This window comes from Carassius carassius, chromosome 20 (genome assembly GCF_963082965.1).
Source record: "Carassius carassius chromosome 20, fCarCar2.1, whole genome shotgun sequence".
NCBI lineage: Eukaryota > Metazoa > Chordata > Actinopteri > Cypriniformes > Cyprinidae > Carassius > Carassius carassius.
In genome coordinates, this window is record NC_081774.1 from 16,510,576 (window position 1) to 16,524,003 (window position 13,428).

Here is a 13,428-nt window from a genome sequence, read left to right on the forward strand (position 1 = left end):
AAGAGGGAAATTACATGTTCAGACACAATGTGTTGGAATCTTTTAATATTGTGTAATAAAAAAAGGAAGGCTCTACAATGAGCTGAATGTCTGCTATAATAACCTTATCAAAATATACATGTTTGACACAGAAGTTGTTGATTTTCAATTACTTGTACAAAACAAATTATATACAGTAGCCCTCACCCACTCTGTTTCTCAACATTACATTCACACTTGGAAAAACAAGGAAGTTTAACTAACGCAGTAAGAAGGGAGCCCTATTGCTACTTTATGACTTTTGTTTGGTTCTGTTCTCTGATAACAGAAAAAATCATTTGATGCCAAAAAAGCCTGCAACGTTTTCTCTAATTTGTAATATTTTCTTTAAGTTCTTGTGTTGCTTCTTGTAAAGAAAGGCAATAATATACACACAAACCTTCAATTTTTCACCCTCTGCCCAATGAAATCAAAGTGGTTGATAAAACAGAATGTCACTGCACAGTAAAGTTACAAAATATCAAAAACTGGCTGGCAGAACAGGGAAGATGCTTTGGTCCATCATGCTACACTTTAGAAAAAGAAAAGAATGAATACCCACCCAAACAAGCTCAACACCTGTCAGTAACACCAATATTCTGCTAAACTACAAAGGATAAAAGTAAGAATTTCCACCATAGCACAAGCTGAAAAGTAAAAGGGAATGTCGGCGCATCAAGTCTCATGTCACAATTAACATGAAATGGATGCAACAGAAAGAACAAGGCCTTAATGTTTCCTAAATAAATGAAGTGCTAAAAACAGTCTCTCGGTTCACACAACTCACAGAGGAGATTAAGACTCTGTAATGCGAATATTCTTTAACAAAAGGCAAGTGACAAATGGACACAGTAGAAATTTGAGTTCTGGAAGTTCATTATAACACTCATGAGCTTGACTTCCTTTGCCACACTCAGCATAAACAAAATTTGATGTAATCAAAAAAACCTTTAATAAGCAACAGGGAGAAGTGTGTGTGTTGGGGCTTTTGGTGGTTAAGTGTCCCACTCCAAACTAAATGGAAAATATGATTGTATAGACAGAGCGCAATGGGCCAATACCCAAAAAGATGATGCAGTATACAAGTGTAAATAATATGGAATGAAACTAAACCAATATAGAATATTTTTAAAATGGTACATTAGGAGTAGAACCACATATATAAAATAACTATATGCAAAACGAGCTGTGACAGTCAGGTACAAAACCGAAGCCTGTAAGGAACTATGATCTAGTTGCTGCCTTTCACAGGAAAACATTCCTGTGCTTCCACTAGTCATATTTAAACAGAGACCACCTGGGAACATCAGGCAGTCTTTTTTGTATGTCTGAGGTTAATGGTTCCTGCAAAGAAGCCAAAAACATCAAGACATTACTAAGGTCATTAAGAAGATATACTTTAAGCACCATGTAAGGCACAGTTTATTTTTTTGTGAAGGTAAATAGGGAATAGCTTTGAAAAAAAAAAAAAAAAAAAAAAAAAACTTAATTTATAGGTTCAACAAACAAAACAAGGCTTTGCATGTGCAACCTGAAAGGCTGCGGCTTTCCGCAGAGGCACAAGTGTAAACTATGCAGCATCTATGATCCAAAACCGATGTGTGCCAATGATGAACTGAATCATGAGACAAACCGTCTGAGAAAAGGTACTATTAAAACCCAAGTCAGGTTGGGTTCAAATTGGAATTACAAATAGACATATATTTGAATATAGATATAATAAAGGAATGATGAAGTGTGTGTTGTGGAAAACATCTGTCCACAGTGATATAAATTGTGGAAGGCTTAAAGTTTGGTCTAAAGTGACAGTCCTTTCACCTTCTCTAAATCAAAACAGCCTCCATCAGATGGTGGACTTGGAGAAAGAAACTCTGAGGTGATGGTTCTCTCCCAGGTCATGATTGTGAAATTTGATCAGAGACTCGATTGCTTCATCCACAGAGCCCAACTGGATAAGGGCCATTTTTCGGTCTTTCCTGAAAAAAAAACAAAAAACAACATTTTAAGACTTATGCAAATATCATGGCAACATCTGTAGAGTTTTAGAATTAGAATGTCTTACTGGAAAAACTTGAAGGCCTTAACCACAGATCCTGAACTTAGAAACAAGCCTCTGAGATGATCCTCAGTGACAGAAGGTCTGCAAAGAGAAGACATTGGTGTTTAATAAGTCAATGCTCAAGACTACCAAACAGATTGGTTTAGTTTTATTGGACTCACGGTATATTGGAAAGATGGAGAGTAGAGGAAGGAGGGAAGATGTTGGAGTAGTTCTTGGAGCCTGGCTTTTTGAAGCGGTGAAGAGGAGAGCTGCTGTAGTCCTTGGTGAGCCCCTGATCCTCATGGCCTTCTCGTGGCAGTTGCACAGTGGTGTGTTTGGAGAGAGTGACCCGCAAAGCCTTACCATACAGTTTCTGTCCATTCAAGTGGCTCATGGCTAAAAGGACAAGACATGTTAGTGTTGCATAAAATCAAGCTTCTTTGAAAAATGTAACTTACTAAAAGTTGAAATATGAAGAGCATTATGAATACCTAGCTGGGCTTGGGTTCCATCAGACATCTGCACCAAAGCATTCTCTTTCTTGTTGAATAGGATCTTCACTCTCATGACATCACCATACACGCCTACAAAAAAACAATTACGATATCTACGTAAAGACGTGATTACTTTATGAGCGGATAATTGATTACAAACAAAAACTAATTTTTTTTTTTTACTTTGGTATCTAAAAATCAAGTAATTTTATGGTAAATTAAGGCATGCAATACTGTTGGTAAGAGACTACATTTACTACCTAAACAAAATTCTATTAAAACAAACATGGATCAACAATTTTGGAAAGATGTACACCAAAAGTAATCTTGAATGGTTTTAAATACTACGTTTGGGACTGGGGGGGGAAATATATACTTTTAACTCTGATTATTGACAAAACATTAGAATCAAACACAGCTTTCTAAAGATTATAAAATGCAATATTCAATGTGGCTTTACTGAGAGAGCATGGCATTCACAATAGGTAAAAAGCTGCAGCAAAAGGCTTTAAAACTGGATATAACAGCAAGAGGGATTAGTTCAATTAAAAAAAAAAAAAAAAAAAAAAAAAAAAAAAAAAAAAACGCATGATATATAGCTGTTGGCAACATATTTGGGATCTCCAAATGAAGGAGCCTAAAAAGCTCCAGCTGATATGCCATTTTCTCTAAAACACCCCCATATTTCACATATACAAACCAAAGTAAGTTAAAATATGAAACAAAAAGAAGGTAATAAAAAAAAGGAGATGCCAATGATAACATACCGAAAAGAATAAAGAGGCATTGGGGCGTAACGCTCTTAAGACAGCAGAGGAATGCAGCGTAGGGAGGAAGAGACAGGAAAAGATCGGAGGCAGGACAGTGGAGGTTGAACATGTCCACAGCGAGGCAGTTCCACAGGAATGGCGAAAAACGGTGGTAGGATCATGAAGGTGGGTGATATTGTTCATGATGGAAAGATGGGGGAAGGGTAGAGGTAACGGAGGAGGATATCCAACAACATGGGGGTGGTGGGTTGGGGATGTTGTTGTGTGTTGGTTGTACAACAGAAAAACAAAAATTGTATATGTATCCAATATTGGCGTGAATTGGGAACCATATTGTTTGAGAAGGTGGGGAGTTTAAAATGATAAAAAAAAAAAAAAAAAAAAAAAAGTGGCGCAGTCAGTTGGCAAAAGATTCCAGGTCAAGGTATTAAAATAATAAAAGGGGGAAGGGGAATGGGGAGGGAGAGAAACAAGAAAAAGGAAGTAAAAAAAACAAGGTCAGTACACACAAAGAAAAATGTAGTGTTCCATTCAGCAGAACTTGCTAAATTAAATGCATTTCACTCTAGGAACAGTAAGGGAAAAAAAAAAAAAAACAAAAAAAAAAGAAAAAAAAAACGGAGAGAAACATTAAAACACAGGAAAGATAGAGACTATATATACACACTCATAGCTCTAAAGAAAAACTAGAAGTGAAATGTTTTAGATGGCTTCAGACAAGGTCAACAAATATTAAGAAACTGTTGACATGCATGTTTGTATAATAGAAAATGAGCCTTCACACTGTCCTAAATACACAGTATATGATTTGAAGAGCTCTAGAATTAATTTTCTTAACTAGATGCCATCTAATTATATCCCACAAACACTTTTTCCTCTGTTTTTGTCTATGAACTGTACCAGTTCTAACCAAAATCATGTCTGGCTTATTGAAACAAACCAAAGCCTAATAAACTAACAGCAAAGGGAATCTAAACTAGGTCAAAAAAGGGACTAACCTCAGGGTTAAGGTTGCTGACCAGCAGGACACTGTTTCCTCCAGCAGCGAGACCAGAAAGACTCAGACGTCCTGCTGCAGCTGCTGCAGCAGCAGCGGCACCAGGGACACCGAGCGATGCAAGGGCCCCAGCAGGCACACCCTGCAGAGACAAACCTGTGGGAGGGACAGCTTTCAGTATACAGCATGGATAATACGCTTGCAATCCACAGAGATCCATTATAAAGGCTGCGACCAACCTGCTGCCTGCTGAATGGCAAATGTTGGTGGGAAACCATGAGCCCCAGCATATGGTGATGCAGAGATAAGACCAGGAGCAGCTGAAAGGGAAAAAAATAAAAATTCCGTTTTGTGATTTTATACATGAAAATGACATTTAGTAAATACAGCAATGAAGTAGTAGATTAAGTTTTACTCAAGGCAGCTGCAGCCATCGTCTGTGCATTGAGGGAGGGATGACCGTCTCCTGTAGGCAAGTCAGGGCGAGTGTAGTCTCTGCTCTTATCATTGTTGTACTTAACATTCAAACTGGTGAGCTTAGAGAAACTGACGCGAAGGGTACAGCAGGCATTGTAGATGTTCTGTCCATCTAAAGACTGTTGAATGTTAAGCCAAATGATTACAGGGTTCAGAAGGGATTTAGCCACCCATTCATCAATTACGATATTGATCCACTGTGCCACTTACCAGTTTTGCATGCTGAGCAGTCATTCCGTCCGAGTACTGGACCAGTGCTTGGAACTGGTTGTTTTTGGTAAAGGTTATAATCTTCAAAACGGTGCCAAACTTTGAGAAAATCTAAATTTCAAAAAAGGGTTAAAAAAAATTAGCATTTGGAAGTGCTTTGACCCCCCCCCCCATTTATTTTGAAAAAGAGTTAGCACCTGGTGAAGAACATCAAGTGTAACTGGGTAGAAGAGGTTTTCAACAATGACTCTCAGTACAGGGCTTTGGCTGCCCATGCCTGCTCCGTCAACAGTGCTCAAAGACATGTTTCCTGTCTGAACCGCATTCACCGCCTGCAGTGCTGCCTGTGCTCTCTATGGGAAAGGAGGGGGCAGAGAACAAGTATACATTATCAGTCTTGAACGACCCATTTATATTGCGTAATTGCCCTTGATCGAATGCCTAATGTGATGTAATTTGTACTCACAACTTGGTTGGGAGAGTTGTCAGTCTTTAGCTCCTTGTGATTGGAATACTGCATGTAGATCGGGTGATTGCGGATGACAGGGGTGACAGAGGAGTAGTAGCTGACCATGGTCTGTGCTGACTCCTCAGTGTTCATCTCCAGGAAGGCCTGTGAGGAGATAACACAATAAGACCAGGCACAATGTTGCACGTCAAAGCAGGGTAATCACATTTTGTGGGAAATGAAAGGAAGGTTTTTTTTTTTACCTGGTTCTTTCCTTTCAGCATCAGAAGGTTGGTCACTTTGCCAAAAGGAAGCCCCAAAGAAATAACTTCTGCTTCATTTATGTCATTTGGCAGTTTGCGTACATGAATGACTCGTGAAGGAATGCCTTGGCTCCTGATGTCCCCTTTGAACTTCTTGCTGTCATTACCATTTGCTGACAGGAAGAGACGTCAATAGTAAAAAGTTTGTGGTTGGTAAGAATTAGTAATTTTTTATTAAAGTTATGCAACATTCTTCATGTGAATTCTAATATGTTGATTCACTGCTTAAGAACATATTTCTTGCTATTACAATAATGTTAACAATTTTTTTTCAGGATTCTCTGAAGAACAAAGTTAAAGAGAACAGCATTTGTATGAAATCAATTTGATCTACTTTTGATAAATAGTCAAAAATGCCTACCTGCTCCAGAGCTCATTATATAAGGTCCGTTAGAGATGCAGGAGGAAAAGAGTTCGTCAGATCCCCTCTGAAAGGACAAGGGAAGTTGTTCATCAAGCAGGAATGATTTTTCAAGGTTGCAAAATATAGGACACTCAAACCACATTGCAATACCATTAGATGTAAACCACCTGAAGTTTTTTTAAGGTCATGTAACTGAAAAAAAAAACAAAAAAAGATGATATTGCCTTAAAGAAAAAGGAGCCATGCCTCCAAGGGTTAAAATATCATCTGACACCAAATTATAGAAAGTCATGTGACAAAGATTAGCATCCGCCTAACCCATCATCTGATTACACAATCATTAAGATGACGCAATTGGAAAACATTTACAAAAAAAAAAATAAAAAAAATAGTATTTTCTTTGCCTAGGATTACAACTTTTCATGGGCCAGGCATCTCTATACACAAGAGCACTACACAGATTACTGCGGCTAAACGCAATACAAAGAAAAAGAGAAAAGGCAAACAGAGGCAGCTGTGTCCAGCCATAACACTAATACAAAGTCTCTCACTCAAGGCCAAGCTGGAGCCACTTGAGCACTGGAGCAATGAGCAAATCATTCAGCATCACTCTCTTAATAAACCACTTCAAATGGCTAGTCTCTGCTGAAGTGGTCACATGCGTTGGATAAGCCAAAGCCTTTACACCATTACCACAATGCATGTTCTGTTCCAGCCCAAAGGAAAGTATTGTTACCAAAGCTGAACGCTCGGTACTGGGGCTGATTTTCCCCCCAGTCTTCATCAAACAGCCTCAAGGGCAAGGAGGACACTATAGTCATGGCTAAAAGTTTTGAGAATTACATAAATATTAGCTTTCAAAAAGTTTGCTGCTAAACTGCTTTTAGATCTTTGTTTCAGTTGTTTCTTTTAAGTACTGAAATATAATTACAAGCACTTCATACGTTTCAAAGGCTTTTATCAACAAATTACATGACATTTATGCAAAGAGTCAGTATTTGCAGTGTTGGCCCTTCTTTTTCAGGACCTCTGCAATTCGACTGGGCATGCTCTCAATCAACTTCTGGGCCAAATCCTGACTGATAGCAACCCATTCTTTCATAATCACTTCTTGGAGTTTGTCAGAATTAGTGGGTTTTTGTTTGTCCACCCGCCTCTTGAGGATTGACCACAAGTTCTCAATGGGATTAAGATCTGGGGAGTTTCCAGGCCATGGACCCAAAATTTCAACATTCTGGTCCCCGAGCCACTTAGTTATCACTTTTGCCTTATGGCACGGTGCTCCATCGTGCTGGAAAATGCATTCTTCACCAAACTGTTGTTGGGTTGTTGGAAGAAGTTGCTGTTGGAGGGTGTTTTGGTATCATTCTTTATTCATGGCTGTGTTTTGGGGCAGAATTGTGAGTGAGCCCACTCCCTTGGATGAGAAGCAACCCCACACATGAATGGTGTCAGGATGCTTTACTGTTGGCATGACACAGGACTGATGGTAGTGCTCACCTTTTCTTCTCCGGACAAGCCTTTTTCCAGATGCCCCAAACAATCGGAAAGTGGCTTCATCGGAGAATATGACTTTGCCCCAGTCCTGAGCAGTCTATTCACTATACTTTCTGCAGAAGATCAATCTGTCCCCGATGTTTTTTTTGGAGAGAAGTGACTTCTTCCAAAAGTCTTGGCCTCACTGTGCGTGCAGATGCACTCACACCTGCCTGCTGCCATTCCTGAGCAAGCTCTGCACTGGTGGCACTCCGATCCCGCAGCTGAATCCTCTTTAGGAGACGATCCTGGCGCTTGCTGGACTTTCTTGGACACCCTGAAGCCTCCTTTAAAAGAATTGAACCTCTTTCCTTGAAGTTCTTGATGATCCTATAAATTGTTGATTTAGGTGCAATCTAAGTAGCCACAATATCCTTGCCTGTGAAGCCATTTTTATGCAACTCGATGGCTGCACGCGTTTCTTTGCAGGTCACCATGGTTAACAATGGAAGAACAATGACTACGTTTACATGCAGCCAATAACCCGGTCGCGCACGGCCATGTAAACACCGGCAAAAACCCGGATATGCTCATATCCCGGTTTTTAAAAACCGGGATATTATACCTGGGGTACCCCTTTTCTAACCCGAATATTTGGTCGTGTAAACGCGTTTCGGCATATCCCCATCAAAATGTGTGTTCTGCGCATGTTCTATTCGCAAGGAATCTTGGTCTTTTGAGTAGAGACGGCGCATAAAAAACCCCGCGTGCAGTATAGAGGCACAGTAGTGTCAAGTGCTGCTGGTGGATCAGTACCAGCGCCAAAGCGCAAACAAAGACTATAGCTATCTGCCCCAAACTATTCATTATCCACCTGCTCCTGCTGTTGTTGTCTTTGGATACAGGAAGAAGAATCGGAAATGACGCATCTTGCGTCTTGTTGTCCATACGTCCAGACGCTAACCGCGCGTCGCCGTTTACATCAGGATATTGGCGACGGATTACACATTCCATGTATACAGGAGTAACTCTCTCTGCTCACGCATGTAAACGGGTTATCCCGAATTTTTCAGAAAGCCGAATAGTGACCTTAACCCGACCATAACCCGAATTTTAACAGCTTGTAAACGTAGTCAATGATTTCAAGCATCACCCTCCTTTTAACATGTCAAGTCTGCCATTCTAACCCAATCAGCCTGACATAATGATCTCCAGCCTTGTGCTCGTCAACATTCTCACCTGAGTTAACAAGACGATTACTGAAATGATCTCAGCAGGTCCTTTAATGACAGCAATGAAATGCAGTGGAAAGGTTTTTTTGGGATTAAGTTAATTTTCATGGCAAAGAAGGACTATGCAATTCATCTGATCACTCTTCATAACATTCTGGAGTATATGCAAATTGCTATTATAAAAACTTAAGCAGCAACTTTTCCAATTTCCAATATTTATGTAATTCTCAACTTTTGGCCACGACTGTACATTCCCCAAAGCTAAAACCTGCAGAAGTCAGGTTTCAACATCTTTCACAAAGCAGTCATGACAGGAAAGCCTTCTCTGGCTGAACCATCCATTGTTTTCAACTGAGACATCCACCCAACTCCAGCACTTCCTTCCTCTATTTTTAACTGCAGGGCATTGCAGCTTGAGCACTCGCTTAGGATAGGGAAAATAAAATGAAGCAGAGAACCATGACTCCCACACTAGTGTCTAGGAGCTCAAGACTTTCAGGTGCCAACATGTTTACATCCATTGATAAAGTGCAAGCCTCCTGGGTGAGAGCACGGTCTTGAATGGTGTTGAATAAGGGGGTCAGGGAGACAGGAATTCAACCACAGCATTCCAGCCACAGTATTAGTGCTCAGACACCGACAGGGCTAACTCAATCTACTACATCTCTACTCTTCCTCACATGTGTGAAAGACATCAGGGCAGGGGGAACAACAGCAGGCAGTCTCGAAGCAAAAACACATACAAATAAGTGTGAAAAAAGTAATACTGTAAACTAATATCTGTAGAGCAAAATCACAAGTAGCTAAATATAACAAGTAAATTCTCCAGGCCACCATTTACAAATTGTCTACAAAACAATTACAAGATTTCAAAGTAGGCTACTTTCACCTTTGGGTCACTTATCACTGTGACTGTTTAAACAGCAGATGACCTTTGACTAGAGTAATTACAGTGGCAGGATCAAATGCAGATGGGACAAGATTTTCAGGCTCAGCTTTAAGAGCGGTTTCCTTTGTCTCAGCATTTCAGGATAAGAGGAAGGAGGAAGGTACAACCTCTAAAACCAGATATACAACCAAAACTACTATTGTTACTTAACACCTGCAAACAAACAATTGGCAAAAAATCAACAATTTATACATAAAAAAAGAAAAGTTAAAAGAAAAAATAAAATAAAATGACATACCTTTGTGCCGACTGTTATATCATGGACACTGCTACAAAAGAACAAAAAAGTTAAACAATATTAGAAAATACATGTCTTGATGCTAAAGTAAATTTGACGGCAATGCTGCAAAAGACAGGCCTATGCAATATTTTAAGTTGTGATGCAATCATAGCAGAGACAATGGTTTCTTCCATATTGTGATGTAAATCTGAGTGAAACTGAACATTGAAAAAGCAGGATGGGCACTTGGTTCTACCCATCAGTTGTTGATTGGACAGAGGCAAATTTGAATAAGAAATGTAGAAATGGGTGGGGTTTAAGTGTACTAAAAGACATCTCACGATTTTAATAAATTGAGGTAAAAAAAAAAAAAAAAAAAAAGTTAATTTTCATTTTATACCAAGTCACTGTGAAATGGCCAACAAAATCAGCAACTCTTACTTAAAATGAATGATATGTTAAGAGTTCAACTTTATGCTGATAATCTGCAACAATGTAGTGACTACCAATGTGAGAGCAGACAGAACTGCCAGAACGTGCCAGAGTAGTGTGAGGGCTCAAGATACTTACTGATACAAAAATGTCAATTGGTAATATAGATTTATAGTAGGTTATATATATTAAATGAATTATATTAGATGGAATATGGGTCAAGGAGGAACAACAGACAGCTGTTCAAAAGAAAAGTTACATTTTAAAGCTGCACCTTCCAGGAAGTAACCTGATCCACAGGACAAACAGTAAAACATCTCAGGCCTGTTAAATCCACTCTTTCATATCAACAATATCGATGTTTTCACTCTTTTCTTAAAAATATCTTGAATTCTTCGTTTTAGGCCAATTCAGGTGATAATGCAGTACAACCAGCGAATATTTATAGAAATGCAAAACTTACTCTATTTCAGTGACGTAACTGGATCCCAGAGGATACAGATCAGTCTCAAAACGGCTGCAGGAAAAAAAAAAAATAATAATATATATATATATATATATATATATATATATATTATTTTTCATGTTATAAACTTGTATGTTTTTCCTCATTTCCAAAAGGAAATGTTATGCTCAATGACAGGTCTCGATCACCATTAACTTTTATTGTAGACTGTCATTCTGCCTAACATCTCGGTTTCTGTTCCATTAAAGAAAATGAACTTAATGTTTAAACATGGTGAGTAACATGACAAAATTTACATTTTAAGAGGATACAACGTGTACCCTTTATAATCAGCACAAATATGAAAAAAAAAAACCTTAAATCAAGATTATTTCTGGAGGACCAGTGACATTTTCAACGCGTCATTATGTAAAACAGCTACTTTAACTGGACTTTCACGCGTTTATCAAATGTACTTATTAATGATTTAAAAATAAGTAACGTGCATCGACAATACAAACGAGACAAGCAAGAATAAAGTTGAACTTGCACCGGTTTAGCAGGCTAGCAGTCAATGAGCTAGCCACCCAACAACAATGCGGAAACTGATACACGTTGGTTGCCAAATAGCGGCTATTCTTTGGTTTCTGCTCGTTACAAGCATCATTTGATCTTTTCCGCTTAGGAGTGAGGTTAAAGAAATCCTGTAGTTTTATTTGGCTTGTGTTTCACGAAGCCTTCTCAACTAGACGACTTGCAACAGGTCGCTGGTCAGTTTGGTCTAACTTTTGGGCTCTTCCGGCTCGAGAGACATGAAGAGCGGCAGAGGCAAATCAAAAATCACCATTTCCACTTCACTCTACGTCATTTAACACACTTTAAACGCGGATAGTGACTAAGCCACAGCTATGTATAAAATATTAAAAGACAAAAACGTGTTTAAGGGGTAACACATTTGGAATGAGGGTGTTTTCAACTTACCCGTCCATGGCACTAACAAACCTACAGGTTGTCGCAGACGGGAGGTAGACCTGCTAGTATTTCTTATATCCTCACAAAATGGCGGAGGGGGGATTGGCGCTTTCTGATTGGTCCATCGACCCTGGAGCGCCGAGTATGGGAGGGACTTCAAATGTTCTTCGACAACGGGATTGGACAGAAGGGCTGTCAGTCTGGAAAGGCGGTTGAAAAAGTTTGCAAAAACTTTTCCTGGTTGCATATACACAAATGTAAATTTTTCAAAATCCCTCCAAAATTAGTGGTTTTTAAGGAGGAATTTAAAGTATATTTGGAGACCGTGAGAAGGATGAAAAGTCTTAAAGCAGTGTATTTGTACTCCTTATTGGAAGACTTTGATTTTATTAATTGAATATTGTCCTACTCCCCTACTTTATATATATATTTGCTCATTTATTTATTTATTTTTTGTATTATTATTTTATTTTATTTTTATATTTTCAACTTGGCTTCAATTTTTACTTGCCTGCTGATGAGAATATGTATATTGTGATGTAATATCTGTATGTACGCTCAGGTTTGTTTGTAAATCTAAAAACTACGAATGTCTTTTTTGTTAATGTTCTATAAATATGTCAAAAAAACAAAACAAAAAAAAACCTTTTCCTGGTTGCCACCATGAGATGAAGAGGAGTGAACTGTGCTTGAACCCATTGTCAGCAGCATCGACGAGGACGCTGTTCCGTAAGAGATAAAAACAGTTTTACATGACGCTTGGCTAAGGTATTTAATTAGCTAATAACAGGAAGGTTCTAATGATATTTGAAGAAAATATGGATTTGGGTGGCATAAAAAAGCATAAATCAGCTGATATTTAGATTATTATTTAAATATGACTAAAGACTCCAGAAAACCTAAAGACTCTGAGCAATTTAATGTATCAATTTCACCATTAACCACTTAGCACGTTTAATTGTTCTACACTTTGGCTAAGTGTACATTATTCAGCCAAAAATAAAAATTCTGTCGTCAGACTTTTTCAGTCTTCCAAGTAATACAAAAGGAGATACTTTGAGGAACTTCAGAGTTTTGTCTGCATAAATGTCAGCGATTAGTTTTGTTAACAGCATTCCTCAAATAAATCTTCTTTTGTGCTTCCACACAAGAAATAAAGCTTAGAAAGTGTTTGACACTTGAATTGGAACAACACAGGATGAGTAAATGATGACAGAACTTTCATTTTTGGGTGAATTGTCACTTTAACTTAAACCATTTTGTCATTGAGATGAATGGCAAATGATAGCATCATTTACTTAAATTCTCCAAATTGTTACTGCCTATGTACTCAGATTCAATATCTTTGTGGAATGCTAATATAATCAGCATTGTCACTAGTATTTATGTGCCTGGGAAAAGGTTTAATGGGTGGGCCTCCCCTTCTTCAGTAAGTAGGCTATACCGTAGAGGACCACAATGGGCCCCACTCATCACAGGGTCCAGGATGTTCTGGCTGCCCCCCCCCCCCTTCCACCCCGACACCAGTTTTAAATATGACATGACAGTAGTTGAGTAGCA

At 38.7% G+C, this 13,428-nt stretch overlaps 1 protein-coding gene across 2 annotated transcripts; it reads right to left on the minus strand.

Annotated features, from left to right (window-relative positions):
• Positions 1-788: 788 nt before the first annotated feature.
• On the minus strand, positions 789-11,948 carry LOC132096494 (polypyrimidine tract-binding protein 1-like). 2 transcript variants are annotated; one of them, XM_059501884.1, is made up of 16 exons: positions 11,878-11,948; positions 10,915-10,968; positions 10,038-10,068; positions 6,140-6,206; positions 5,719-5,891; positions 5,474-5,620; positions 5,205-5,360; positions 5,008-5,118; positions 4,736-4,916; positions 4,560-4,640; positions 4,322-4,476; positions 3,321-3,354; positions 2,551-2,643; positions 2,239-2,455; positions 2,081-2,158; positions 789-1,994 (listed from the first exon to the last, which is right to left on the minus strand). In XM_059501884.1, the coding sequence occupies exons 1-16, from the start codon at positions 11,883-11,885 to the stop codon at positions 1,862-1,864; spliced, it is 1,719 nt and encodes a 572-aa protein (XP_059357867.1). In that variant the 5' UTR covers positions 11,886-11,948; the 3' UTR covers positions 789-1,861. The 2 variants fall into 2 exon arrangements, with proteins under 2 accessions (XP_059357867.1, XP_059357868.1); XM_059501885.1 differs by having other exon boundaries at positions 10,038-10,065; positions 11,878-11,900.
• Between the last annotated feature and the right edge of the window lie 1,480 nt (positions 11,949-13,428).

Coding starts and splice junctions, on each gene's coding strand:
- LOC132096494 (XM_059501884.1), bottom strand. Junction 3,355..4,321: donor TCAGCAACCTTAACCCTGAG/GTTAGTCCCTTT, acceptor TGCTGTCTTAAG/AGCGTTACGCCCCAATGCCT. Junction 2,456..2,550: donor TGGAACCCAAGCCCAGCTAG/GTATTCATAATG, acceptor TTGTCCTTTTAG/CCATGAGCCACTTGAATGGA.